Source organism: Aphelocoma coerulescens, chromosome 20 (genome assembly GCF_041296385.1).
Source record: "Aphelocoma coerulescens isolate FSJ_1873_10779 chromosome 20, UR_Acoe_1.0, whole genome shotgun sequence".
Classification (NCBI taxonomy): Eukaryota; Metazoa; Chordata; class Aves; order Passeriformes; family Corvidae; genus Aphelocoma; species Aphelocoma coerulescens.
In genome coordinates this window covers 3,939,228-3,965,849 of record NC_091033.1, presented here as the reverse complement: position 1 = coordinate 3,965,849, position 26,622 = coordinate 3,939,228, and the positions used below count along the sequence as shown (strand labels likewise).

The 26,622-nt window shown below is 45.9% G+C and overlaps 2 protein-coding genes across 2 annotated transcripts in view; both read right to left on the bottom strand.

The window, feature by feature from the left end:
• TRPC4AP (transient receptor potential cation channel subfamily C member 4 associated protein) overlaps positions 1-15,518 on the bottom strand; it is a 34,276-nt gene extending 18,758 nt beyond the window's left edge. The window contains exons 1-5 of the mRNA XM_069033859.1: positions 15,282-15,518; positions 4,805-4,933; positions 4,436-4,552; positions 1,837-1,894; positions 811-866 (exon numbers count right to left, since the gene is read on the bottom strand). Of these exons, the coding sequence (XP_068889960.1) occupies positions 811-866; positions 1,837-1,894; positions 4,436-4,552; positions 4,805-4,933; positions 15,282-15,503 (582 nt within the window). The 5' untranslated portion in view covers positions 15,504-15,518. The remainder of the gene's footprint in view (positions 1-810; positions 867-1,836; positions 1,895-4,435; positions 4,553-4,804; positions 4,934-15,281) is intronic.
• Positions 15,519-16,587: 1,069 nt separating this feature from the next.
• EDEM2 (ER degradation enhancing alpha-mannosidase like protein 2) lies at positions 16,588-26,358 on the bottom strand. The gene is made up of 11 exons (XM_069033860.1): positions 26,191-26,358; positions 26,012-26,122; positions 25,892-25,931; positions 25,427-25,532; positions 23,988-24,113; positions 23,121-23,332; positions 21,835-21,976; positions 21,439-21,563; positions 20,583-20,727; positions 19,365-19,486; positions 16,588-18,455 (listed from the first exon to the last, which is right to left on the bottom strand). The coding sequence occupies exons 1-11, from the start codon at positions 26,307-26,309 to the stop codon at positions 17,964-17,966; spliced, it is 1,740 nt and encodes a 579-aa protein (XP_068889961.1). The 5' UTR covers positions 26,310-26,358; the 3' UTR covers positions 16,588-17,963.
• Positions 26,359-26,622: the final 264 nt, after the last annotated feature.

The following is a 26,622-nucleotide window of genomic DNA, read 5'->3' as shown; positions in this document are numbered from 1 at the left end:
AGTCTAGAAATTGCAAACTTGTTTCTTAGCATATCATGCTACTCTCAGTTTGCAAAAGTTGCATTACCTGCAGTTAAAAAAATAAATCATCCAAGCCAACAAAAAAAAGTGTTCCCTCTCTTCCCCCTCCCACATGTACACAGATCTTATCAGTGAAACATGATCTAGTAAGACTCAAACTCTGGAGATCAGACTGATGGTTTTGGAACAGCTCCAAGCCACTAAGTGACTCTTTTCTAAATTTTTGTTAAACAATGTTCCCTAGGTTATGGCATAATGAGGTGTTGATGAAGTAAACAATCCTGAGGATGTTCCCTTCATGCATAATCTGAGGCCTTTGCTTTTAGACTCAGGGTTTTAATGACGAGGTATTTCCAAAGTCCTTTAACCCAGCACCCTCCTTTGCACTGATCTGCCACAACTGAACTGAACTAAAATCCAGCACATGGAGTTGCAGGATCCAACTTAAAACCCTTTGCCAGCCCCAGTTCTGAATAAGACCAGCTGTAGCTGGGTTTAATAGGGATCCATTCCCAGCTTCAGATTTTAAGCTGGAATGTGACAAAGGCTGGCACAGCTTTCCTATGGAAACACAGAGACAGGAAGATCCAAACAAAGGAACTTAAGCTTGACAATGTGGCTAAGAAAACACATTATTTGAGTAACACATCAAAATACAGAGTGATCCTGTATTTAACTGAAGGAATTTTAATGTAAAGCTTCAGAGTAAGTTTAATTTACACTTAAAGAGTCTGTTTGTTGTCTTATCGAGCAGCACATGTAAAAAGTGACCAGAAGAGTTGTACTTACACATATACAGGTGTTGTACAGTATGCTTAAACAGTCCTTGATGAGGTCATCACTTACTGTAAAGGAGAGAGGAGAGCAGTCAGCCAGCAGCCACTCCCTGCCAAGGAACACCAGTGTCCGTGGGAGGGACATGGAGAGCTATGGAATGGGTGACAATTTCAGGCTGCTAGCTCAGAGCACACATGCAAACAACTTACAGGATAGAAACCACAAGAAACACTCTATACCTGAGCTGTTCACATGTTAAATTATTTTTGTATGGGGAGGAAAAAAATTACCCTTCATGCCATTTTGTCCACTGGCCACTCATGCTGTTTTCTCAGCACCTAGACTTCATAAAAAACTTTCAATCTGCTTTACTGCAGCACTTTAATATTTAAAATAATGTTTTCAGCACAGGCCTACAATTGTCTACAGCTCAAGTTCAAGTCATTTCACCTTTGAAGTTCCCTGGCTGGCAGGCACAGGGTGCACCATGACATTCCCTTCCCTCAGAAGGGCTTAGGGAACCAGCAGAATCCCAAACAGGGGAAATGAAAACACTGCAGCCAAGCTGCTCGAGCAGGAAAGTTGAGCTACAGCCACTGCACTCCCTCTCCTTACAGCAATGTGGAAATGAGTAGTCACATAACAAAAAGCGTGCTGTTTTCCTGAGCTACTCATCTCCCAGTCTCTGCAGCTCCCATTACATAAACAATGTTTTGTGGCTTTTTATTGATAATTTTTCACTGTAGCTGTAGGCACAGGAACCATAACAGTTTCCACTGATTGCAGATTAATGCTTTGAGTCAAGTATGTTGTGCTGAGTGCATGAATCTCCGGAACTGTGCCCAGAAACAGGTGACTCTCCCAAATCCCAGCACGGATCAGTACCACGGAGAACAAAGACACCAATGATTCATTCTTAAATGAATCAACAGGAAATTGCTGGGATGGAAAGAGAATAACAGAAAAATAGAATGATTTCTGTCTGAAACAGAAACATAAGGCAAAACTGGGGAAAAGATAAACCACCTATTTACTCACTTTTCTGCTTCTTTTTCTGGGTAATAAGAGTTGGTCTCATGAGAATTTCTACTAAAAGCTGTAAAAATAAGACAAAGAATTAAAGGAATGATCACTGAGACACAAATAACCAATTAATTTGTCAGTGACAAACCCAAACCTGTCTCTGCTGAAGTCACAGAGGTGAACAATGAAGGCTCTACAATCAAACCCCCACTGGTGTCAAAATCACATTGACAAATAATAGTTGCATTTACTCTGAAGCAACAGTTAAGAGCTGTGCAAAATAATCTCCCACGAGCAAGTTTTAAAGAATTTGAGCTTGCAAAGAATGTAATTTCACATGCCTCCAGATAACATCAAGGATGGTGATCACACATCTCTTAAAATAAGGAATCTTCAGCAATAGTCTGCAAAGAGATGCAAATTTTGCCAAGGCTTTGCCTAAATCTTGCTGGGCTTCAAAAACATTTCAGCTCCAGACAAAATTTAGCAGCTCCAGATTTTATCTCAGCACCAAAAAGACACTACTTGTGTACAGGACCCTGTAGGTATATTTACATTTACATTTATATTAAAGGAATGTAACATCAGCTTTCCAAGACCAGGACTGTGCTTCTGACTGATGCAGAACTGATCTTAGTTGCTCTAGTCTATACCACTGGTTTAGCTTAAAACATTTGAAAAAACAGCAGTTTATTTAAAAATGAAAGTTGGCTACCAGAAGGAACTGGTGACTTCTGCAAGAACTACTGCAAATGCCCCTGGATTTAAAACTCAGTTTAAAATTGTTGGCATCACTCTGTCAATGCCAACTCACAAGATACTTAAGAGTTTACAGCTTGATCTATTTGTCCCATCTTAACTTTACCCTTCTTTTAATGAACTACTGATCCAGACACAGAGGAAACCACCTGGCATCACTGGAGGCCACATTTATAAGCACTGACACATAAATAAATAAATAAATAAATAGGCAACTTTTAAGAGGAATATACATATTCCAGCAATATTTGTAGTAGCTTTAATAGGGTAGAGAAAATGACTGCATTTTTCTCTACCCTATTAATTATTATACTGCAGATCTCGTATTAATGGCTTGTGTTTTAGGAGGACAATGCACACTTCAAAGTTTGGGGTTTATGCTTTAATTCTTGGGTTTTCTGCCTCTCACCAGAGGCAGAAGGAGCAAAAAGGGAATTATGAGATCGTGTGTCTTGGAATGGGGTTACATTCAGGTATAAAATCCATGAGGTTTGTGTATCACCTCATGTGTTTGCACTCTCAGGTCTTCTTTTACATGGATTCATTTAAAGGGAGGAGCCAGCCAAGGTGGTTTTGTTCTTCCTCGATGTAAAGGCTGCCAGAAGCCAAAAATATTTTAACCATCACACATTGTAGCCTAGGGAGTACACTGCAACTGAGTGTCCTTCAAAGTTACTCATGTTCCACAGCTCAAAATATTGCAAAATAAAATCAACACATGGCACACACAGCACCAGCAGATCAAACTTCTTCCCCTTCAAATCCTAGAGCAGGATTTTTGAAAACACATAGCACTGGTTTCTATCACTGCCTTTAATCCCACTAAACCCACCTCTATCAGGCAAGTCTCTGCCCACAGCACCAGGTAATTGCAGTGTATCTGACATTCACCATCTCCAGCCCAAGGGGGAAAAAACCAACCAAGCCCCAACCAACCAAACCCAACAAAACAAGCTGTCCCCAACACACAGAGATGCTGTTCATTATGTTAAAATCATTTCTTCAGGGAGTACCACTATTTCCCTTTAAAAACAAAGGAAATTTAAAACATTTTCACTGTTCTCATTTGCTTGGGTAGCTGAAAGCTTTTGTCCTCAACTGACAGGAACAGCTAAACCAGTGCTCATTTCAAAACAACATAAACAGAAGCTTTAAGTAAAAGCAAGCTACGTGTAACAAGAAATAAACAGCAAAATCTGTTTAGTTAAACTAAATAAAAAGAGAGTGTCAATTAGTTCACCGGAAAATACAAATCATACATTTCTAATGAAAGCCAAGCCAGAGCCAGGCACCATAAAACTGAGCAAATGGGTATTTGTGCAATGCAGAATTAAAGCAAATAAACAAAATGATAAATTGCCAAAATGTCCACAGAAACCTTCCAGTTCTGTTTAAAAAACTTTGCCATAGATGAAGCAATAAACAGACAACCTGGCTAAGACACAGCCCTGGTGTGCTTAAACTGCCCCAGATCCCCCAGTGTTAAATGAAATTCTCACTGCTCCAAGGCCAATTGTGTTATTTTATTTCACAACTAGGAACCATTTGAAACTGTCTTCATTCAGAACTAAAGGTCTAATCTTTTTCAAGGCAAAAACAGAGTGGCTAAAGAAATAGCCAGGTATTCTAGATCGTATAAGAAAAAACCACCTCACTTTGGATGTAATACCTTGAAAAAGACACGCTTTTCCTATTTTGATTAACAGAAAGAGGCAAAATTCTAATGCTTAACATCAAATTGGCAAAGTCATTCTGTAGCTTGAATTTTAGAAGCTTCCAAGACTTCACTGAAGAGATTTCTCAGTGGGAGGATTATCATGCAGATCTTTTGATATTGTTGAAAAAACACACTTACATCGACTCCTCCAAACAAGTCAAATGTGTATGTGTTTGGGAAACTGGACTCTTGAGCAGCTTTTCTGTCTTCTGTGACATAAACCATGGCTTCCATTGAAAGGAGTGGAGAAATTTCCTGCATGTAGGGAATAAATAGAGAGATGGTTCAAAACCAAAACTGTTCATCAGTATAAACACAATTATCTTCCACTGTCTGTGTGATCCACTGACTTGTCATCACCTGCAACCCCAGCTCTTACTTACCAGCCAGTTTTTGACAGATACCACCACGCAGACAGCTTAAAAAATAGAGTATGATCACAGTAGACTTTAAAGAAACCCACAACAAAAGTATCTCAAGCTTTAGGAAGAAGTGTGCAGGCAGTACCTTTAGGATGCTTTGGCACTGGGAGAAGTCGCTGTTTGGGTGGCTGTGCTCATACAGCTTCTGCAACAGCAAGGGGATCCCATTCCATTTTGCTTGTTTATCTCTTTCCTTCAACAAGGCCTCTGTGATCTGCAATGAAGGAAGAACTTAATTCCCATGTGTCCAATGCTTCATTACCAGGAGAATAACCTTATCACCTTCCTGGAAAAAGAGCTTACAAAATCTAGTACCTCTTTCCATGCAGCAATTTATCCAGGACAGGTAACTGCAGAATTTTACAGATGTAAAGTATCTTAAGCAGCACAGACAAATATTAATCTGCTTAAAGCAGATGTCATTTAGAGTACATAATCTCATTCTGCATTTTTCTACTGATTGTGTATTTTAAAATGGGAACACATTAGTCTCTAAACAATTCCATTAGCAGAACTCCAATTGACAGGTCAGTGAAGGAGGAGATGGGTGCCCTGCCACTGTCTCAAATTACACTGGTCCAAGGTGAAGAATGCTGAGGATGGAAAGGCTTCATTACTTGATGCATTCAGCTAGAAAGGAGTATTTCCTCAGCCAAGTCCCTGAAGTCATTATTGGTCACAGTAATGACCCAAACCATGAAGATTTACAAGCAGGAGCATATCAAAGACAGAGAGAAAATTCCCTCAGTAGTCTTGGGCTTGGGTTGTAGATGGAGACCACCAACTAAATCAGTAGATTTAGTGGATAAGTGTCATTATCAGTAGATAAGTGGCATTATCCTGAGAAACAGGCTGCAACCACAAAAAAGAACACCTTGGCATTTGCTACTCATATTCATCACTCTGTTTAACACCTAAAAAAAAGAAGTAGCACCACAAGACTGAAATATTCTGCTTAAAATCCATGAAAGATGTTTTGAAGTCTGAATACTTCCAGGTTGATGCCAGGAGAATCTGTCAAGGAGGAGCTTAGGATCTTAAAATTAAAATTCACCATCAAGTCAATGACAACCAAGCTTTAACTCCTTTCCTCTCTGATACTTCAGAGGTACCTACACCGACCCCAACACAAGGACTTATCACTGTACACAGGATAAGGTAAAGCAGACAACAATTCCAGTGGCATTTTTGGCTGGGTTTACAAACATTTTATACACCCTCCAAATAAAAACAACAAAATAAAGAAAACCCCAATCCTCTGGTCAGCACCTCAAAGCAAACCTTAGAAAACAGAATATCCTGAGCTGGAAGGGACCCACAGGATCACCCAGCCCAGCTCCTGGCCCTGCACAGACACCCCAACAACCCCACCCTGGGCATCCCTGGCAGCGCTGTCCAAACGCTCCCGGAGCTCTGGCAGCCTCGGGGCCGTGCCCATTCCCTGGGGAGCCTGGGCAGTGCCCAGCACCCTCTGGGGGAAGAGCCTTTTCCTGATACCCAGCCTAAACCCCCCTGACACATTTGTGGGCTTGCTCTTACTTCTAGGCCTAAACCCCTAAGCTGCTCTCATTCTGCACCTTTCTGTGGTTGTGACATTTCCCTCCCACCTGCTTAAATATCGCTTCTTATTCTTTCAGCCAAGCCATCGTTCTCAGACACAGCTCAGTGCACAATTCCAAAGGGCCATTCAATTCCTGATTAGGCAATTATATGCAAATATACTCCAATTTCTGACTGAGAATTTAACCCTTTTCACTGCTTGTTATACACGAAGACCAGAAAACTGATGGAAGCTGAGAACTCAGCCTGGTAATGTATCTAATGTGGGTCCTCACCCTCATTGTAAAATCCCCACGTACTTAGGATTCTTTTGCTGATGAAATACTTAAAATTTTAGGTAAATAAGAACTTCGAGGGTCTTGAAGTACCAGGTTTTCTTACCACAAGCAGTGATTGAAACAGCATGAGCACACTTGGGACATAAAATTCTCTCCAGTTTTTATCTTTTCCCTGCTTTCTGATTTCTGAATCAGAGAAATCAACCAGCACTGCTGGAGAATGACACTGCTTCCTTCCAAGACGGAGAAATAGCAAAGGACCAAACCAGAAAGCCAAAATGACCTCTCATCATTTGGGGTCTGGGTCAGCTCCTTGGAAGTCACAGATTCCATTTCTCCTTGAGATACCAAGCACAGAATGAGCCAAAGGAGCTCTACCACTGCCTCATCCCAGGTGTGGGAGGAGTACAAACCCCACAGGCAGTGGGAAGAACTGGATGAATTGCTGGGCAAAGTGCAAAGAACACACAGCAAAATGCCAGGGAAAGAGTCCAACTCCCCAGCCCCAGCTGATGTGGAAGATACCACAGGCAGGGATGACGTGCACAGGCTGCAATCTCAGGTTCCAGTAGCACAGAACACAATTCAGCACTTAAATGCTCTCAGGAAAGGCCAAAAATCTTTAATTAACATTAAAACCTTGTCCTGGCTTTTAACACCACATTTTTAATCACATGTATGCCTCTTGGTTTGGGGCAGGATCCATCTGAGCCATCTCTGCTCCCATTTCTGTACTAGCAGGGCTTCCTCTCCCTGCCCCAGGCTCCGAGAGGAAGCCACAGGAACCTCTCAGAACTGCAATTCTAAAAGAGTGAAGCAAATGTTTCCTTGCTCTCATCATCTTTTAACTGCTCTCAAAAGAAAAATAAAAAATAATAAAAAAAAGGTTTTCTTTCTCTTGATTTAACACATCTTTGGTTTTACTGCAAACTCTGGCTTGTGGTTCCTGCTCTGGATTTGAGGATACTCTGGCTCTGGATATTTCCATTGTGGCCGGGTGGTATTTGCCAATGCAAAGACTTTGGATTCTGGGAAGGGATTAAAATTCAATCAGACTTTGTGGAGCTGTCTTTCTTTTGGTTCAAAACTGCATCTCCTGTTTTCTGTAACAGCAGCTAGTCAATGCTTTTCATTTATAAGCAAAACTGATTTTCTTTTGGGGGAAATTGTACTGAATAGTCATCAAAATCACCCCTGGGTCTTTTGGGGCTCCTTTCCTCCGTAGAACTTTTTTATCTCATTCAAGCACGAAAAGTGTAATCCAACACTGATTTTCTTCATTTACTGAAAAGCTCTGGATAAAAAGATTGAAATCTTGCACACAAAACTTGAGAAGTTAGGTATTATCTAGCAAGAATGAGAGGCAGTAGCAGCCCAGCTGGAAGAGGCATCCATTAAAAGCCAGGACCTCCCCAAGCACTGGCAGCTGTCACACCTTGCTGGCATTAGGACACGACAGAATAAGGATCAATTACTGGGAAAATGAGAGCAGCAGCATCAAAGCCTCCCTAAGATGCAGGTTCAGCAAACCAAACTGGCACAAACACCAGGACTCCACACGGTCACTTCCCAGATTGCTGCAACACATCCCAGTTCTGGCTCACAGAGAAACCCAAGGACAGCACACTGGAGCTCTCTGGAGTGGTTCTGTTCCAGGCAGATCCCTGAAAACACAGTGGCACACAGCAGCTCATCCTGAGCTCCCAAGCCATGTCCCAGTCCAAATCTGTCCATACAAGCCCGGTTTTACACCTGTGGTTTCCTGAATGCTGTTCCCCAGCCAGGCGATCACCACCTCACCAGAACCATCCACGTCCCCCTGCTCCAGCTGTGCCATGAAGCTGTGGCAGCGTGGATTTGCTGGAAGGGCAATGAGAGACCTTGGAGAGGATTTAAATTCAGAGACAAAAATGTGTCACCCATGACTGTAAGGTAGAACAGACTGAGTGGTTTTCTCTTTGAAGACTCCCAAGGAACTGGAGCTCAGGATTTCCCAGAAGATTACCCCAAAGACTGTTAACTACCATAGGAACACTTTCTGACTACACAGTTTAAATAAGTTTTGTGCATAATTTTCCTTGGCAGTATACAAAGGGCTGAATAAAGACACTGCATACGACTCTGTTTATTTCTTTTAATTTTCTTTCTAATCCTCCTATCTTTTAAATCCTTTCAAAAATGACAAAATAAACAGCACAGAATGTCCTGAGTTGGAAGGGACACAGAAGGACTGTCAAGCCCAGCTCCTGGCCCTGCACAGACACCCCAACAACCCCACCCTGGGCATCCCTGGCAGCGCTGTCCAAACGCTCCTGGAGCTCTGGCAGCCTCGGGGCCGTGCCCATTCCCTGGGGAGCCTGGGCAGTGCCCAGCACCCTCTGGGGGAAGACTCTTTCCCTGATATCCAGCCTAAATCTGCCCTGACAACACCAATTTTCATGATGGTCAATAAATAATTATACCTGCATCTTCCTGATGTTATATGTTAATATTTGCCTAAATCCATCCCTTGATCAGTCTAGTTTCCCTTTCACTTCTCCCCCTCCACTTTGCTCATCCTCCAGGCACAGCCTCTCCAGCAGCACAGGAGCAGCTCTTCCCCCCTGCTCCATGTCCATGCCCTGGCACATGCTCAGCATTGTGTTACCAGCATTGCCAAAACACTTCTTACTGCCCTGAAATCTCTTGGGAGCTGAAGTTGCTTCCAAATCCCTTCCCCTTCCAGTGAGGATTTTCCTTCTTACCTGTGCTCCTGCACTGTGACAATTCTCCTTGCCCTACAAAGCAAACCTCTGATTTCCTAACCTTGCCTCCACCCCTGTGCTGAGCTGTGGTCAGTGACACCTCTGTGTCTTCCCAAAAGTGCCAACGAACCGAAGGCCCAGGAGTGGTGACAGCAGCAGAAACACCACGAGCTAATCCTGCCCCCTTTGCTCTCCAAAACAGGGCAGTTTCCTGAAAATTGTGTCTCTATTTCACATGTTACCCTTCAAACATTTCACTGTCTTGCTGAGCCCTACAGGAGGGCATTTGCTGTCATCTTTCAGAAAGCAAAACCAGTGACTCAGGTGTCCAGGCATCCTTCACAGCACTGAAGGATTCCTGCCGTGACAGACTTCACAGCTATGACACATTACTTAGAAGCTTTTTAAATTCAATTTCTCATTGCAACCATACATTAAGACTGGAAGTGCTTTTAAAAAAAAGCAGAATTTCCATTCTCCATTTTCCATGACCACTTCTGGAGTATATATTCAAATGTCCTGAAAGTTTAAAAGGAAGCAGGCACAAGATTATGGATCTTGACAAAGAGATGCAAGCACACGGTCTCTATGTATTTTTAATAATATTGAAGCCTTTCCATATCCTTTCCTTCAAGCCTTTTAGGCTGTACCTCTAAAAAAAAACAGGAAACTAATATCTGTGCAATTAAAAAATTATTTTTCCTCTGAACAGTAATAATTTAAGAAGTCGTCTCTGACAGACTGCCAGGAGAATGATTGTTCAGGATTCTGGGGAGTGCCCCACCATCCCAGCTCTTTACTGCATTTTCCTTTCCAGTTGCTAACATCCATCCATCAGCCTGGCTAAGCTGTCTCCCTCCTCACACAACTTTTCCCACAAAAGCCTGTGACCAAGGCAAATGACCCTGCAAGTTTTGGTTTTAACACAACAGCTTCTGCAGGAACACAGCTGCTGGCCCATGGAGAGATTCTGGAAAGCATTCCAAGGGAGAAGCTGAGAACTGCAGCCCTGCAGCTCCCGGGCAGAACACACTGTGGTCAGTCACCAGCTGATCAAACACAGGCCACAGCCCCACAAATATTATTCCTAAAAGGAAACTCTGCCAGGAGAAGTCCGTGGAAGAGCACCTATGTCCAGCCTCTTTCCAGCTCCTTCACTCTTCAAGCACAGATTAAGATTCCCTTAACTAGATTCCCTGTTCCTCCATCCTCCCCAGCCCTGGCTGGGGCCCCCCCATCCCTTCTCCTGCCAACCCAAAAGCCAGGCATGAACCCAGGGACACACTGTCCTAGGAGAAAACATGCCATAGCTTGCAGCCAGGCCTAACCATTCCCACAGCTCCCAGACCACAGCTCTACTCATCAGAACTGGAAGAAGAGCTGGTCTACCCAGACAAGGAACGGGTCTCCTGAATCTCCAATCCCCACAGCGCTTCCCAGAGCAAGACAAGTCCAACCCAGACCTTTGACACCAGCAGCTCACCAAACCCACTACAGGATCTACCAGATCAGAACAGAGCTACTAATGTTTGCTTTGCTGATCTTACTCTCAGAGAAAAATAGATCAACTAATATGTATAATTATATTAAAATTATATTACTTCTCAGTTGTTACTTTTCCTTGGAACTTCCTAAGTTTCTTCTTTAATTCATTTTGAAAGAAAACAAAATCTGTAGGGTTAGCTAAGAAAAAGCAGAGGGATAGAGTACCACGTCTACATTTTTCTTCTCACTCATCTTCAGCCACACAAAAAAAACAGACACCAACACAACTAAAGTCCAACACAGTCACTTTTTGAGCATTTCTAGTGCATGACAGAGCTCTGGTCCCGTTACATAATAAAAGCATGTCCAGGCTTTCCAACATTCACTCACTGTCCTCCCCTGAAGAGGCCTAAGCCTGCTAACACCCACACAATTAAAGCTACTCAAATGGATTATATTCACGTGAATGTTGGTTTGTTGGTGCTGTTGTAAGGAGGAAACAAAAAACTGACTCGAAAACAAAACCTTTTCTCAGAGTTAGGAAGCCACTCCTGATGATAACCTGCAATGGCAGGAGGTTTTGGAAATCTGGATGTCTGAGGAAGAAAAAGTTCTCCTTCCACGGAGCTTTTTTTAGAGTGGATAGGGACTATCCTGCTAAGGGAAGTGTCTGCTCCTAGGGATAGCAAAGCATGAAATACAGCTGGAAAAACAGACTCTTTTTTTCCATTCTGATTGTTTCAGCTAAGCCTTGGCAATCCTGTGAGGGTGAGACCAGTGCTGACGTTCAGCTCTTGGGACTGCACCAGGAGCACGTAAATTTGCCAACAAATCCCTGTTAGTCCATTATTACACTGCTCTGTCTACAGGGATTCCCAGAGCTGCACCTAAAATCTTCTGGTTTCATGCCACATCCACGTTGTTCACAGCTGGCTTGCAGCAGATGAAGTGTGTACCCTCTTGCTAAGGGGATTTGAGTTGCTCAGCTGAGCCAGAGCGTTCTTGGCTTTCAAGGAACAGCAGCACAAACCTTGTCCCAGAGCCTGTGATCCATGGCACAGCTGTGCCCTGAGAAGGACAACACACCAGGCCCCCCACAACCAATATTCTTCCTTATTAGAAATGTGTTGCTTCTGGAAAGCTGTTCTGCTGCTGGCTCACCAGCACCTGCAAAAGCCCCTTGCACAGGCTCTGTGCTCAGGGCAGGGCAAATCCTGATCCAAGGTTATGCAATCTGATACCAACACCGAGGCCTGTGTGCAGGGCAGCAGCTGATGCCAGCAATGTGGATAAAACGGATATAGGAACAAATAATGGCAGTATCTACCGTAATCTGCTTTAGCTAATCAACATCTTATCACAGAATCATTTAGATTGGAAAAGACCTCCAAGACTACAGAGTCCAACCTGTGACCAATCCCCACCTTGTCACCCAGCCCAGAGCACTGAATGCCACGTCCAGTTGTTTCTTGGACATCTCCAGACACGGGGACTCCACCATCTCCCTGGCAGCCCTTTCCAATGTCTGACAACCCTTTCAAGGAAGAAATTCCTGCTGATGTCCAGCCTGAACCTCCCCTGGCACAGCCTGAGGCCGTTCCCTCTCATCCTGTCCCTGTTCCCTGGGAGCAGAGCCTGATCCTCACCTGGCTGCCCCCTCCTGTCAGGGATTTGTGCAGAGCCAGAAGTTCCCTCTGGAGCCTCCTTTTCTCCAGGCTGAGCCCCTTTCCCAGCTCCCTCTGCCACTCCTCATATGACTGACTCTCCAGCTCTATTGCCTTTCTCTGAATAATTTATTATTAATAATAAAGCAAGACACCAACTGGCAAGGAAGCCAAGGGCTCAGGGTAGGTGAGCACAGCAGGAACAAGCAGCGATCCAGATTTCAGAGCCTCAGATGACCTCAAAACTGCCAGATATTCAGGGGGCTGTTGCTGTCAAAAATGCTTTTATGTCCCTGCAAGATCAGAGCTACAAACTTTCAGATGCAGGCCTGTCAGGAGTGATCCATCCCAGCTCACAGCTAAGCCCCGGCTTTCCTCATACAAAAATGGATCTTGAGATCACCTAAGAATAGTACACAAAGCTTTGTTCGAGGATAAATGCCACTGCTGCCCACGGCAGGTACCCCAGCACAGAACTGTGTTCCCTCATCACCCTGAATTAACATCTTCTGAAGGGTTTCCCCTCCCCACAGGACACCAGCAGTGCAGTCCAGGCAGCACATGACCCAAAATTTCCTTCCAAAAGACAGTTAGAAAGAGCTTCAAGGACACTCTCATGACTTGCTCTAGACCTCAACACAGCAACTTGATCTGCTCTCAGGCTTTTCAGGAGCAAATCTGTTGAGAAATGTAAGCAAGGGCTCCCACGCTGACACTGAGGAGTCAACTGCAGGAAAACTGGGAATGTTTTGCTAAAAAATAGAACTTAAAAAAAGAAAGCAGCCAAAACTGCCTTGTGCTTCTTTAAAAGTTACATCAAAATGTTTTAGATCATCTACAAACAAAAAAATTGATTCAAGGTAAAAGCGTAGAAACATGGATATAAAGTTCAAAACCATTCAGGGAGTTGTTTTTCCCCCCTGTCTTAGTCCAAGGGAATGACTGAATGGGTTGGATTGGGAGGGACCTTAGAGCTCATGCAGTGCCACCCCTGCCAGGGGCAAGGACACCTTCCACTATCCCAGGTTGCTCCAAGCCCTGTCCAACCTGGCCTTGGACACTGCCAGGGATCCAGGGGCAGCCACAGCTTCTCTGGGCACCCTGTGCCAGGGCCTGCCCTCCCTCACAGGGAAGAATTTCTTCCCAATATCCCATCCATCCCTGCTCTTGGGCAGTGGGAAGCCTTGTACTGTCACCCCATGCTCTCATACAAAGTGATTTAAAACATCCTCCTACAGCATTTATGAAGTGCTGGGAGCTCTATGTGTCCAAGCTTTAACTCTCAGGGCAGCACAAGGATGCCAAAATTTTTCAAGTGAAACAAAACAAAACAAAATAAAGCCACAGCAACAAAAACCCCACCTCATTTTCTGGGCATTATAAGGAGGAGGCAACCAGCAGAAGTTTCTTTGATTGCTGTAAAAGCTTAAAAGTCCGAAATGAAAGCAGTACCAGTGAATTTTTCAAGCAAACCAAAGCCCAGAGGTGGAAGCACCATCTTACAGACAACAGAGGTGCATAAGGTTGGTACAGGTTTACCTGACTGAAATTGCAGTGGCTGAGAAGGTGCATGAAAGAAAGAGTGAAGAGGTGGACAGGTAAGGCAGTGAGACAAAGTTTGTCCACATGCCATAGGAAATCCACTCCTAAAACAATCCCAAGGAAATGAGTTCCTTCAAAAGAGTCACTACAGGTTTATATTCACGCAAATTACTGGCTCTTCTTAAGGATTAACCAAACTAGTAGCTGAGGAAGCAGCAAAATAAGGACAAAAGAGCTGTAAAAAATCACCTGCTCTTTTACCTCTCTGCTACAGAATGAGGCACAGGCATTCATGATGAACAAATCTTCTCTTAATAATGGCTCAGAATCCTTGTTTATCAAGGCAAATGCTGTTGTCTGCACTAGTAAATTAGAGAAGTGCCAATTTTTATTCCATCTGACCTCTCTTAAGATACTCCAGCTCAATAAATCAGCACCTGAATGCGAGTTCTTTATCTTATGTTTCATTTTCCCAGTCTTTGCACCATTTTGCATTTAATCTGCAAGAAAAATCCCAATTATTCTCCATAAAAAAGAAATTAATAGTCCATTGTCTTTGAGCAGCTTCTCAAAAAAAGCCAACATCAGCACACGACAGACACAGGCCCGGGGTAAGGAGCTGATTTCATTCCTTGGTATTTCCCAGCATCATCAACTAGGAAAGATGACAAACAAGAAGCAGACCTGGAGCAGCTTCTCATGAAACCACCTGCGTTACAGAGCTAAAATGTCTCCTAAGCCCTAATACCACGAGGCTGCCTTTGTCCAGGAAATACGTTTAAATTTCGGTGCTGCATTGTTACAGTCCCAGGCAGAGCTTCCTTTCTCTGCAGGGAAGGCCACAGCGACCGAAGAGGCGGAGAACGGCTCGGCAAACGCCTGTGCTGCTCCGCGGTGCTGCTGCAGCCCGGCGAGGCGGGATGCGGAACACGAAAGCACCGGGACACCCTCGTGAACGCCCCTCCAGCACCGGGGCAAAGCCCGAGCACGTCCGGGGAGCTCCGGAGCGCCGCGCCCGGGCTGGGAGCGGCCGTTCTCCCCGAGCAGGCCCCGCTAGGCCAGCCGGGCTCTCCTCGGCCATGCAGCTCCGCGAGAGGCCCGGCCAGGAGGCGCTGCACCCCCAGCCCCAAACCCCACGGGTCCCCCCAGGCCCCGCGGGCCTCCCCGGTTCGCCGCCCCCCCCCCCCCGGTCCCGGTCCCGGTCCCGGTCCCGGTCCCGGTCCCGGTCCCGGTCCCGGTCCCGGTCCCGGTCCCGGTCCCGGTCCCACGGGCGGCCCGCAGCGCGTTACCTGCGCCCCGCGAGTCAGCCCGCGGCCGCTGAGCTGCCCGTGCCGCAGCTGTGCCAAGATGTTGGTGGTCGCGGCGCGGGCCCCGCCGGAGCCGGAGCCGGGCCCGGTGCCGCCCCCCGCCACGGCCGCCATGGCCTCCGCGCTGGGGACACAAACAGCGAGCCCTCCCCTCGGCCCGCTCCGCCTTGTGCGCAGCCGCGGGGAACGGAGCCCGGCCAACATGGCGGGCGGAAGGGACACCCGCCGGGGGGAGGGACGGACGGACGGACACGGACGGACACACACCGCGGCCGCTCCGCGCTGCTGCTCCCCGCGGCTCTGCCTCCCGCCCGGCCCCGCCGTGTTTCCATCGGGATGCCTGTATTTCCATCGGGGTGCCTTTATGTCCACTGCGATAGCTTTATTTCTCTCAGCAAGGCCCAGCCACACGTTTTTTCGTGTTAAGGAAAAGCTCACCGAGAACTGCGATCAGAGTTCGTTTTTGTTAAAATAAAGGCTTTGTAAGATGGAGCAACACTGGACCAAGGCACAGGTGAGGCTGTCCTGTGTTATTCTGAGTCACCCAGACCATAGCACTAAACTGAGATTAGCTCAGTTGGTCAAAATACCAAAGTTTCAGTTCCTGTCTGGACCATTGGCTTAGAGTTGGACTCGATCATCCACGTGGGTGCCTTCCAACTCAGAAGAATCTGTGAATCTAATCAAGATCCATCTAATTACTCACAGTAGCCATGGACAGATGAGTGAGTTCTCTCAGCTCCAGCGGTGCTGAGGAACAATCTCATTCCCAAGGTTGTGCCTTGGTTCTGCTGCTGAAGTTCTTGGATGAGGGTACCAAACTGCCTGGTCACACGAGGGATCTAATGATTTGGAGATTGCTCCCTGCCCCATCATGTCCTTTATTTTCCTCTACCTCACAGGTGGGTCAATGCTGACAGAGATTCAGGACCTGACCCAGCACTGAGCAGAGCTGTTGGAAAAGGCCTGGGGTTTGTTTTCTGCAGATTAAACAATGAAGAGCGTGTGAGACGTGAATGTCTGGAAAATAAAAACATAACCTGTGGTGACAGCAAGGAGCCACTAAGAAGAGCTCCATCGTTGTCCAACAATGCCTGTTGTAGGGGCTCCTCTCTCTCAGTAGGGCTGCAAGAGCTGCATCAATGCAGAATACCTGGGCAGCAGCTGTCCCAGCTGCCTTGGGAAAGGAGGATACAACTAGAACCTCTGTAGGTTACCAGTCCTTCCAATATGCCTGTCCAACACTGCAAGCGTCTCTCACCATAGTTCATTCACAACTGGAACAGGATTTCTACCCCAAAGGATAAAATGGAAATTTAATTTAACTTTACAGCACTAGTACAGGTCAAAACAATTAAAAAGAAATACTTTCTCAAGGCAACCACACAGCAGCACAGAGCGGGCACTGGTTCAGTTGTATTTAAGTATTTCCCTGTCCACAGGGATTTATTTATCCTGTACCTCCAGCACACTCAAATGACTGTAGCTTATGTGTAGCTTGCTCCAGCCCCCTCACTTTCCAGCAGGCTTGAAGAAAGTCCATCCCTTTTCTGCCTGGCTCTTTTTGTTTTCCCTTTTAGAAAGAAAACTTCTTGGTCACACTACTGATTCTTCCTTTTCTGGTCACTGCAAACACCTGTTGCAAAGACACTAATAATGTATTTAAAGGTTTGGATTTTCCCAGTCAGCTGAGCACAGAGAGGTTCGTGAACATCTGTTCAGCTGCTTCCTGCACCAAGGCAGAGCTGCAGTTTCAGCCTGGGCTGAGTCCCCTTCCACCCAAGGGGGCTCATGTTCAGCTCAGCTGGGGCACCCCGGGGGTGGCTGCACTGACTGAGGTGCAGTGAAGTAAGTGGAGCCCAAAAGGAAGTTAAAAAGAAGAAGGAAATGGGGGAAATAAGAGATAAGCATGTTAGATTTTTTAAAAAGAAAGCAAGCTACACTGTAGAATCAATCAAACATTTCCTAGTCCACCCTCCAGCTCAGTTTTTTGTCCAGACATTACCTGGACATTTACTGAAGTGGTTTTCAGGCAGAAGGTCCTGACCCACACTGATCTGAAAACAGGGGGACTGAGCACTTTTCCATGTTCCAAGTGCTCCTCTCCCCCCACGCCATCCTTCATGCCCAAAAGACCTGCCAGAGGTACAAATCTGAGCCTTCACCTCAAAATAAACAGGTTTTCTCCACTGGCCAACAATTTTTCAACATGAACTACATGCTTATAAAGTGGCCAGAGGTAAAAGATGGAGTAGAGAGACAGCTGTAGTGAAGCTACAGTAACTCCTGCTTTTTCCCTTATGTGAAGAAACTCAGGGTCATTCCTATAAACCAAAATAAGCTGGAGTCTTTCTGTAAGCCTGTAAAACTCACAAAATGCAATAAAAAAGGTACATTTAACATGTAGACCTTTCTTTCTCTTTCTGGACACCTGCTTGATATTCAGGCAACCAAGTGCTTTGACATCAGCAGCTCAACAGCATTACCAGCTGGTACCTGAGCCATGGCTTATAAAGGAGCAGTAGCAGAATTTAATGAGAAGTTGTTTCACTTCATAATACAATTCACATTGTGAGGTACCACACTTTCCATTATGAAACTATATAAATATATTCCTAGAATCTGAAACAAGTTCAATAATTTAAAATGATAGTGCAAAGGGGATCAGGTGTTATCTAGGAAGACCTGTCCAAGTACTGCAAGCTTGGAGTTAAAAGATTGACTGGGGCAGCTCAGGAGGGAGTGTGAGCTTTTCTTAGAGTTTCTCTTCTCTCCAGCTTTCTCTGAAGAGGCTTCTCCGGGGTCTTTTGCATTTTCCCCTTCACCGTGGTCAGGAGCTCTTTTTAAAGTGAATTTCTTGGTTTTCTTCTGTGAGTAGAACTCCCTCATCAAGTCTTCCACCTCCCACTGCTCCTCCTTGCGCTTCCTACAGCAGTGCAGGGCAGCAGGGTCGATGGGGTGAGCCTCGGTGTTGAAGATGTACCCTCCAGCATTCAGGACACATTCCCCATACGGTGTAACCACCACGTCGAAGTCTGAGCCATCATTGTGGATGAAGTTGTCTGGGTCAAAGAGCAGGTACAAGTATTTGACTGTTTCAGCCAAGAAGAAGGATTCCATGCGATTATCCAGCCTGTGGTCCCTCAAGTCTTTGATCTACAAGAGAATAGAGTGGGTTACAGTTACATCAAATTCAGTTAGTTATGAATTTAGGGAGAAAAATAACAACAAGTTGGAATTCATTTCAGTTAAACAGCACAGTATGACACCAACTCACCCTGTATCTTATCATAGAATGGTTTGGGTTGGAAGAGACCTTAAAGCCCATCTCATTCCACCCCATCATGGGCAGGGACACCTTCCACTATCCCAGGCTGCTCCAAGCCCTGTCTAGCCTGGCCTTGAACATTCCCAAAGATGGGGCAGCCATAGCTTCTCTGCACAACCTGTACCAGCACCTCACCACCCTCACAGGGAAGAATTTCTTCCCAACATTTAAACCTGCCCTCAGTTTAGTCTGGCCAAGGAGAAGAGCTTCCCATCATTTCCCTGCTAAAGAAAAAAAATCATAAGGCTTTTACCTACTTATTCCCAATATTTTTAAAGAGTTTTTTGTAAAATAGAGCTTGGTAGTATGTTTGAAATCCTCTATTATAGAAATCACTCACTGCACTTCTTGTGTGTTTGACCAGATTTTCAAGGCATAGTGGGAAAGCAGAATCACACACCTGGCAGGAGGAGCATGCACGAGAGCCTTCCTGCTCAGCTGCAACACCTACTAGAAATGCAGGAGAAGCTTGTGGTGCTTTCCCATGTTTTGGGCTCTGGTGCAACAGCCCATGACAGAATTTGGCCCACTGTAAGGGAAGCTATGACCAGAAACATGACCAGCAGTTATCAGAGCAGCTTCACAGAGAAATACAAGGGGGCTTGTTGGAAAAAACTCATGTTTTGTCCACAGCGACCGCTTGACTCAATGGCAAAACATCACTCATGAGAACACCTTCTGAAAGCTGCTGTTTAGCAGCCCTTTTTAGCTGACATGGCAGATGATTTAGCACTCACCGTTGCAAACCCACAGTCCACCTTGCTGATTTTCTCTATGGACTCCACTGCGTCTCTCCCCAGCTCCAGGAGCGTGGGGTCTCTCGTGGCACGGTACAAGTACATCGCGCTCTCAATCAGCTCTGCAAAACACCCAGACATTTGCCAGCACAAAGATTATCAAACCATACACACAGGAAGATGAGCTATTCCCTGAACTAATTTAAAAATACTTCAGCATGATCAGGTGAACAGCTTGGCTTGCCTTGTGTTTCCTCTGGCTCCAAGCACAGATTTGCTTTTCCTAAGGATGTGCTACAAAGAAATTCCCTCTAACCAGCCTGCAGCAGCTCAGGTAAGAGTGACTAATGTTCCCTCCTACATTCAGTGAGTGGGAGAGGAGCAAGAGACAAAAAGATTAATACTCAGTTGTCAAAGGTAAAAAGAAAAGCTTCTGGAAATGATTACAAACAAGAAATTCAACCCTCAAAATATAGTTTTTAAACAATACAGTGGAAATACCCTATAGAGACAACATAAGCACCATGCTGTGTTTATTTACTAAAGAAACAGGTCTTTATCCTGTAATACCTTAATAGTTAATGCTGATGAGTATTCTTGGTAGATTTGTCCAGTGTGGACGTCACCTGAACACCCAGTCCAAAAGGAAATTAATTATTCTCATTTACATTTATGGACCCAATAATCCAGTTAAATTTTTTTTTGGTCAGGGTTGTAAAAAATCAGAAAAAAAGAGAGATAATTTCATTACAGTATCACAGACAACACAGAATCCCTCCTAGATGTTGAGCTTTACTAGTGCAACTAGAAGGAGTTTATTTCTGGAACTCAAGCAGAACTGGAGTGCTCTATTCACACTCACTTTCACTTCCTAGATTTAAAGAACACGAGCAGTCCCTTTAGCATTTCACATGACTGAGACACCCCCTGCCAGACAATCTAACACTTAAACATGTCAAATCTCACACGGTGAACAAAATTCATTACCAGGCCACCTTTCTATACTAACACTATGGTTTGCTTCCTGTTTCCTTCCTGCCTTTGTGAGTGGGGGAAAACAAAATGTGCAGCTCTGGAAATCCCTGCTAAAATCCGTGCAGGAACTGAGTCAGGGCAAAACTGGGGAGGAAATTGGGGGGGGCAGATGTTGCTAACATTTGGTGTCCCTACCAGAGCTAAAGCAAAAGCCCATGTCCATTTAATTTCAGTTCTGTTTACCAGGCCTGAGTGGATATCCTTCCCTCTTGTCCACTGTGTATCCCTGGGGAATGTTGTAGAACTCGGGCAGGCCCCCAAACTGCTTCCAGACCGTGTAATAGTTGAGGAAGGTCCGCATGGCATTATCTACATCCCCAATGAGGCTCTGAGAGACAGGAAACAATCAGCAAAAAAACATGGGAGTGAAGAAAAAGCAGCACAGGAATTGATGCAATAACATTCCTACAGGCAAAGAAATACCCAGTGACAGAAATGGGTATTTCAGCAGGTCTGGATGGTGTAACTGATACTGGGGCAGGATACCTTAAGAACAGGTAAGACTCAAAATGCTGCTTTTCTGTTGGATCACATTCCCACACCTGAAATAATATGAAGTCTCTGATTTTTTTTTAAAGAAGGCTGTGTTTCTTCAAATGTTTAGTCAATCCCAGCATGCAGTCCCTTAGGGAAGGTAATAAAGCCTCAGCCCAAACCTGAAGACTGATGAGAAAGCAAAGCTCTTGATGGGAAAAAATCCACACAAATAAAACATTTGTGACGTGACAGAAAAGAGGTGCGAGTTTCTTTTTCCTTGCATTCCCATCCGGATTATGGGACCACTGTCAGTGGAGTTTGCTACAACAAAACTGCCCTCCCATCATGCTGAATGGGAGACTTTTTTTATAGACTTTAAATAAAATCAACATTTTCTTCAGCATCATCTTCTATAGGCTGAGGCTACGGTAGATTTCACCAGAGATCAACACAAACTTTTAAACCTGCACAGATGAGGGTTATATTTGTAACTTTTTTCCTGAAGACCAAGCCCTGACAGATGAACAGAATCACCAAATGCTGCTGCTGTGACAGCTCTTACCTGCAGGCCTGGCCAATAGGCCTCCAGGGACTGGAACACAGGCATGGACACCGTTCCTTTGTACATCTGAACCCACAGGTACCAGTCATCAAACTTGGTGTAATTTTTGATAGCTTTGTTATATTCTGTAAAGAAACAGATGGGTAGGTAAGCCATGTGTAACAAAAGAAAGAAAGAAAAAAAAAAGCTAATTTTCAAGAATGAGAGAAGCCCCTTTTTCACTTGAGCCATGCTAAATGACTTCTCAGGGCGCTCCCTTTGGTAACTGCTACCACAGACTGTTCAAAAGTATTACAGCAAAGGCTTCAGGAACAGTTGTGAATGTGCCCCATTAGATCCTTCATCTCCTCCTGCCACAGGTACTGGGCCCCTTCTCACAGAAAACAAACCACTCACCTAAAAACATGGACATCAGCTCCTTGTCCTGCAGGAGGATGGCTCCTTTAACCAGGTATTCAAAGTAGGAGTCCACTCCTGCCCCAATCCCAGCATCCTGGGCCACCCACTTGGCAGTGATCACATCAATGTGGTTCCCCACCTGGAAGGAGTGAAGGAGAAGGAGAGAGTGAGTTGAAGTGACACAAGGAATCCTGGTCCTTTTATCAGACCATCAGTTTCACAGATGGACAATGTCCAGTCCAACCAGCATTTTCTCCATTACACAACACATTTATCAGCATCAGAGAAATACAAACTGTAGAAAATACCATTTTTATGCTGATAATGTATTTTATATATATAATAAACATTTTATTCTTCCACTATCAACGCTTCACTGGCCAAAACAACACACTATAATGTATTGTGAAAATGCACAATTTCAACATGAAGTGTCTGGTCCTAATTCTGAACTTACCAAAGAGTACAGAAGGATGGAGAGGTACAGATATAGAAATAGAGACCAAGAATGTCAAAGGCACAAGAGCTGCCATGTTAATATTTAAATAGATGCTGGCACTCTTCAGCCTGTGAACAAACCCAGCTGATGAAGAATTAAATACATGATCACGTCTTTCTTAGCAAACATGAAAAAAAGCCAGCAATGACTGAGGATTTGGAGTATAAATCAAAAATAAACAAATCCCAAAGCAAACAAAGGGAACCATTTCTTCACACAGCCTGTGTGAATAATTTGTTGCAATAAACACAGGGTATAAATAAATCTGTTTCACTTCACATATGCAACACCAAGAGTTCACAGAAGTTAAAAAAGCAGCAGTAGAAAGGAGCAGGAGACAGTGAACACGGAGATAATGCTCCCAGCTCTGGATATTCCTGAACCCCAGAGCTGTACAGGCTGGTAGTATCTCAGTGCACTTGCCATGCTCTTGTTCACTTCCCTAGGCCTTTGTCCCATCAGGCATCAGACAGACCTCTCATTTAATCTGCTACAGCTGCTCTCACAAAAGCTGCAGCACCCAGCAGGAGGCATTTGTGTCCCAGCCACATCTGGTGTGGGCCAGAACAATAGGATAATGTTGGGCTGCTGCAGTAAAGCAGAGATGTGGATGCTGCAGGTGTCAGGAACAATGTCAAGCACGAGCCTTCAGCCCAGTTGTGAGCACTGTGGTTATTTATCTCATTCTGTCTCCTCTCTGTTGAGGTTTTTTTATGCCTAGAATTGCACCCACAAAACTACACAAAAAGCAGCCCAGCACGTTCCAAGTCCATTCCTCACTCACCAGCCCAATATCTGAGCGATTTTTCCACAGTGCCTTCAAAGCCTTCCTGGCAACATCCTCGAACACTGGGTCACCAGTAAGGTGGCTTAAGGTGGCAAACTCCACTATAAAGGTGCCAATTCCAGCAGTACAGGTGACTGGGGTCTCCCCAGGGTTTACTCCATGCAGCAGGTTCACTGTGCCATAGGGCATCCCAGTCGGGGTCTGGAAAGCTGAAACACAGAATTTTGGGGTCACAGAAGTGCTCAGTGTTGTGTTTAACAGACTCTCAAGCAAACACGTGCCTCACATCCCACTGCACATGGGCAGGAAGTGGGTCTGGAATAACTGCAGAGAACAAAAGAAGTAGAGCGTGATCCTGGGAAGGGCAGAGAGGGTATCCCAAGGTACACACAGTCCCGGGAAGGTCCTGGGATCTCCCACCTTGCCAGAGCAGCAGTCCGCAGCCCCACATTTTTTTACAGCACAGGTAAGGTAGTCACTAACCACACTGGACAGCAAAGTGCAAACACCGAGGCTGTGATCACTCCGTGGGTGCACACAAGGGAACAGTGCATGCCACGAGGGCACACAGCCCAGCTGCAGCCCACAAGGAGCACATAAGGCAGCATCTTCTTGTCTTTACAAGCTGCTGTCTCACAGCCTTTATTTATTATTTATATTAAATATATTTCCTCTCAACAAGCAACAAACACACTGATGCGTGCACATATACAACCACATCTCCCCTGCAAACTAAACTTGCTTGGAGCTCAGCGAACACAGGGCTGGTTTATGAGCTGGCTCATCAAGCAGTGCATCTCCCATCACAGGCAGCAGCCAGCTCATGACCCCCAGCACAGTGACACAAAGCAGACAGGGGCTCACCTGGCAGCAGTTTGCGAGCTGCTTCCTCAGCCATCCTCAGGAGAGGCCCCGAGCACGGCCAGCCTGCCTCGACTTCAACTCCAGCCTTCCTGGAGAGCAGGTGAGCAGAGAGGAGCCCTCCCACCACTGCAAGGGCACATCAGACTCCATTACACCATGTGGGGAGGAATGAAATCTCACACCAGTTACACTCATCGTTATCAGAGGCATGATTTAGGGGGGAAAAAAGTGACATGGCTCATCCTTACCAGCCTAATTCAAATGTCACAAGAGGAGAGGTTGTTTGCAGGACAGCAGAAACATGTGGAGTGACGGCTTCAAATTGACCCTCTGACAGGGTTAAATTGGATATTGGGAAGAAATTGTTCCCTGTGAGGGTGGGGAGGCCCTGGCACAGGGTGCCCAGAGAAGCTGTGGCTGCCCCAACCCTGGGAGTGTCCAAGGCCAGGTTGGACAGGGCTTGGAACAATCTGGGATAGTGGAAGGTGTCCCTGCCCATGGCAGGGGATGGAATGGATGATCTTTAAGGTGTTTTCCCACCCAAACCACTCTCAGATTCTAATCTTTCTTCTGTTACTTTAGAAGCATCAGGCTCTACTTGCCCTACTATGCCTGCACTGCCCTGAGGACTATCAGAATCAATTATATATGATATTATGCACCAGTATAATGAACACAAATCTTTATGAGGGGAATTCTGTTTCATTTCTTCCAGACAACTTAATACATTTATTTGTGTAAAGTTTTTAAGCCCCTTGGAGAAAACTGTCTAGGCCAGAGTCAAGAATTTTCATGTGACTAACAGCAGCTGTGAGTTATTAGCTATATTTAGCTATTAGCTATTACTTTTATAGCTATATTAGCTAATATTAGCTATTTCACAGGCCTGTCTACAGTCACATAACAACCACACAGAAATTACACTGCTGCAAATATTAGCTCAGCAATATTTGGCAGGAGAAACAACAAAAGCACAAGTAACAGTTCTGTGCCCTGACAGTGTCTTTTAGTTGGATGGCACTGAAGCAGTCCGGCATCCAACCCAGTGCAAGATTCCAAAGGCCTTTGTGATTTTCAAAAAAAAACAAACAAACAAAAAGAACCCCTAGAAATCAATAATCTCTAATCCAAAACAGTATGCAAAAGATGACAGGATAAAATCTGTATTCTTTCAGTGAAAAATATGTTTACTACAATACTGAAAACCTCACGCCAGAATACTGAAAGTGCCACGTCTACTTCTGCTTGTGTTGAGACAGGAAGCAAAAAGGGACGTGCAAAGACTAAAAGGAAGTGACATTTGTTTGGGATTTTTCTCTTTGTTTATGTGTCCTGTTACTCTGCATCCCAAATTCCCTCTGACCACCTCCTCACCACCACCTCTGAGACTCGTACAGAAGGGAAACTCAACTGAAACCCTACAGAAAACCCCACCTCACCTCGAATGTTTGTTTCAAAGACAGATGCATTGACATCAATATCGAAGTCCACTCCCTCCTGCAGCACACTGACAACTCGCTGGAACTCGGAGACATTTCCCAAGATCTGCAGGGAAACAGAGAATCAGGCTTAGAGTTCACAGGAAAACAAAGAGCAGTTCAATATTTGGGGCTGATTTTAGTTTGCTTTTACTATTTTGTGAAATCATTAGTAACAGATATTACTAAAAAACTGACTGACAGTTTCATCTTGCTTCAACATGCTTTCTTCACACACCTTAGTTCTTTATTCCAGAGGGCAATGGGGCACTGCCACCTGCCTCCCAGGGGTGACACAAAAGGAAATGCAAAGCTCCCAGGTCAATGAATAACTGACTTTTGGCACCACCACGTAAAATCCAGGTGTACAGGTGGCTCACAGGGGCCTTGAGAGGCTGTGAGCACTCAGGGCTGGCTCCTACTCACCAGCAGAGTGTCCAGGGCGTCAATCAGAGTCAGGGAGAAGCTGAGGAAGAGAGAAGCAAGGTGAGATCCGGCGGAGGAGGGCGGCCCATCCCCCATCCCCATCCCAGGGACAGCCCTTACCTGCCCCAGGTGTCCTGCCCGTCGCACGTCAGCGGCCGCAGCTCGTCGTAGGGAAATGCGCTCTCCAGGTAGTGCTCGTAGGCGTGGTAGAACATGGCACGCACCCGCTCCCTGCGGCACAAGCACGGCGCGCTCAGCCCCGGCCCGGATGGGCCCCGCGCCGCCCGCTCCGTACTCACCGGTAGGCAGCGACATCCAGCCCGCGGGCGGCCGTGCTAGTGCCCGTCGGCAGCCGCAGCGCCCACAGGCACAGCAGCGGGCAGAGGAAGCGCTGCACGGCCGCGCCGGGGCCTCGCATGGCCGCGGGCCGCACCCGGGCCCCTCACGGGACGCGCTCCGCGCTCCGCGCTCCCCGCTCCCTCCCGGTGCCCCTTCCCCGGAGCCCTCAGGGCCGCCCCGCCCCTGGCCCCGCCCCCGCGCCTGCCAGCCAATAGAAGACGTCTCCGGCCCCAGACTCCGCCCCCTCCGCCCCCTCCAGCCAATAGGAGCGGGGTGAGCTCGGCGCACGCGCTGGCGGAAGCGCTCCGCGCGGCGAGGCCGCATCCGGGGCGGTGCGGGATGCGCGGGGCGAGCGGCGGTGCTTCGGTGGCTTGTGGCTTGTTGCTTGTTGC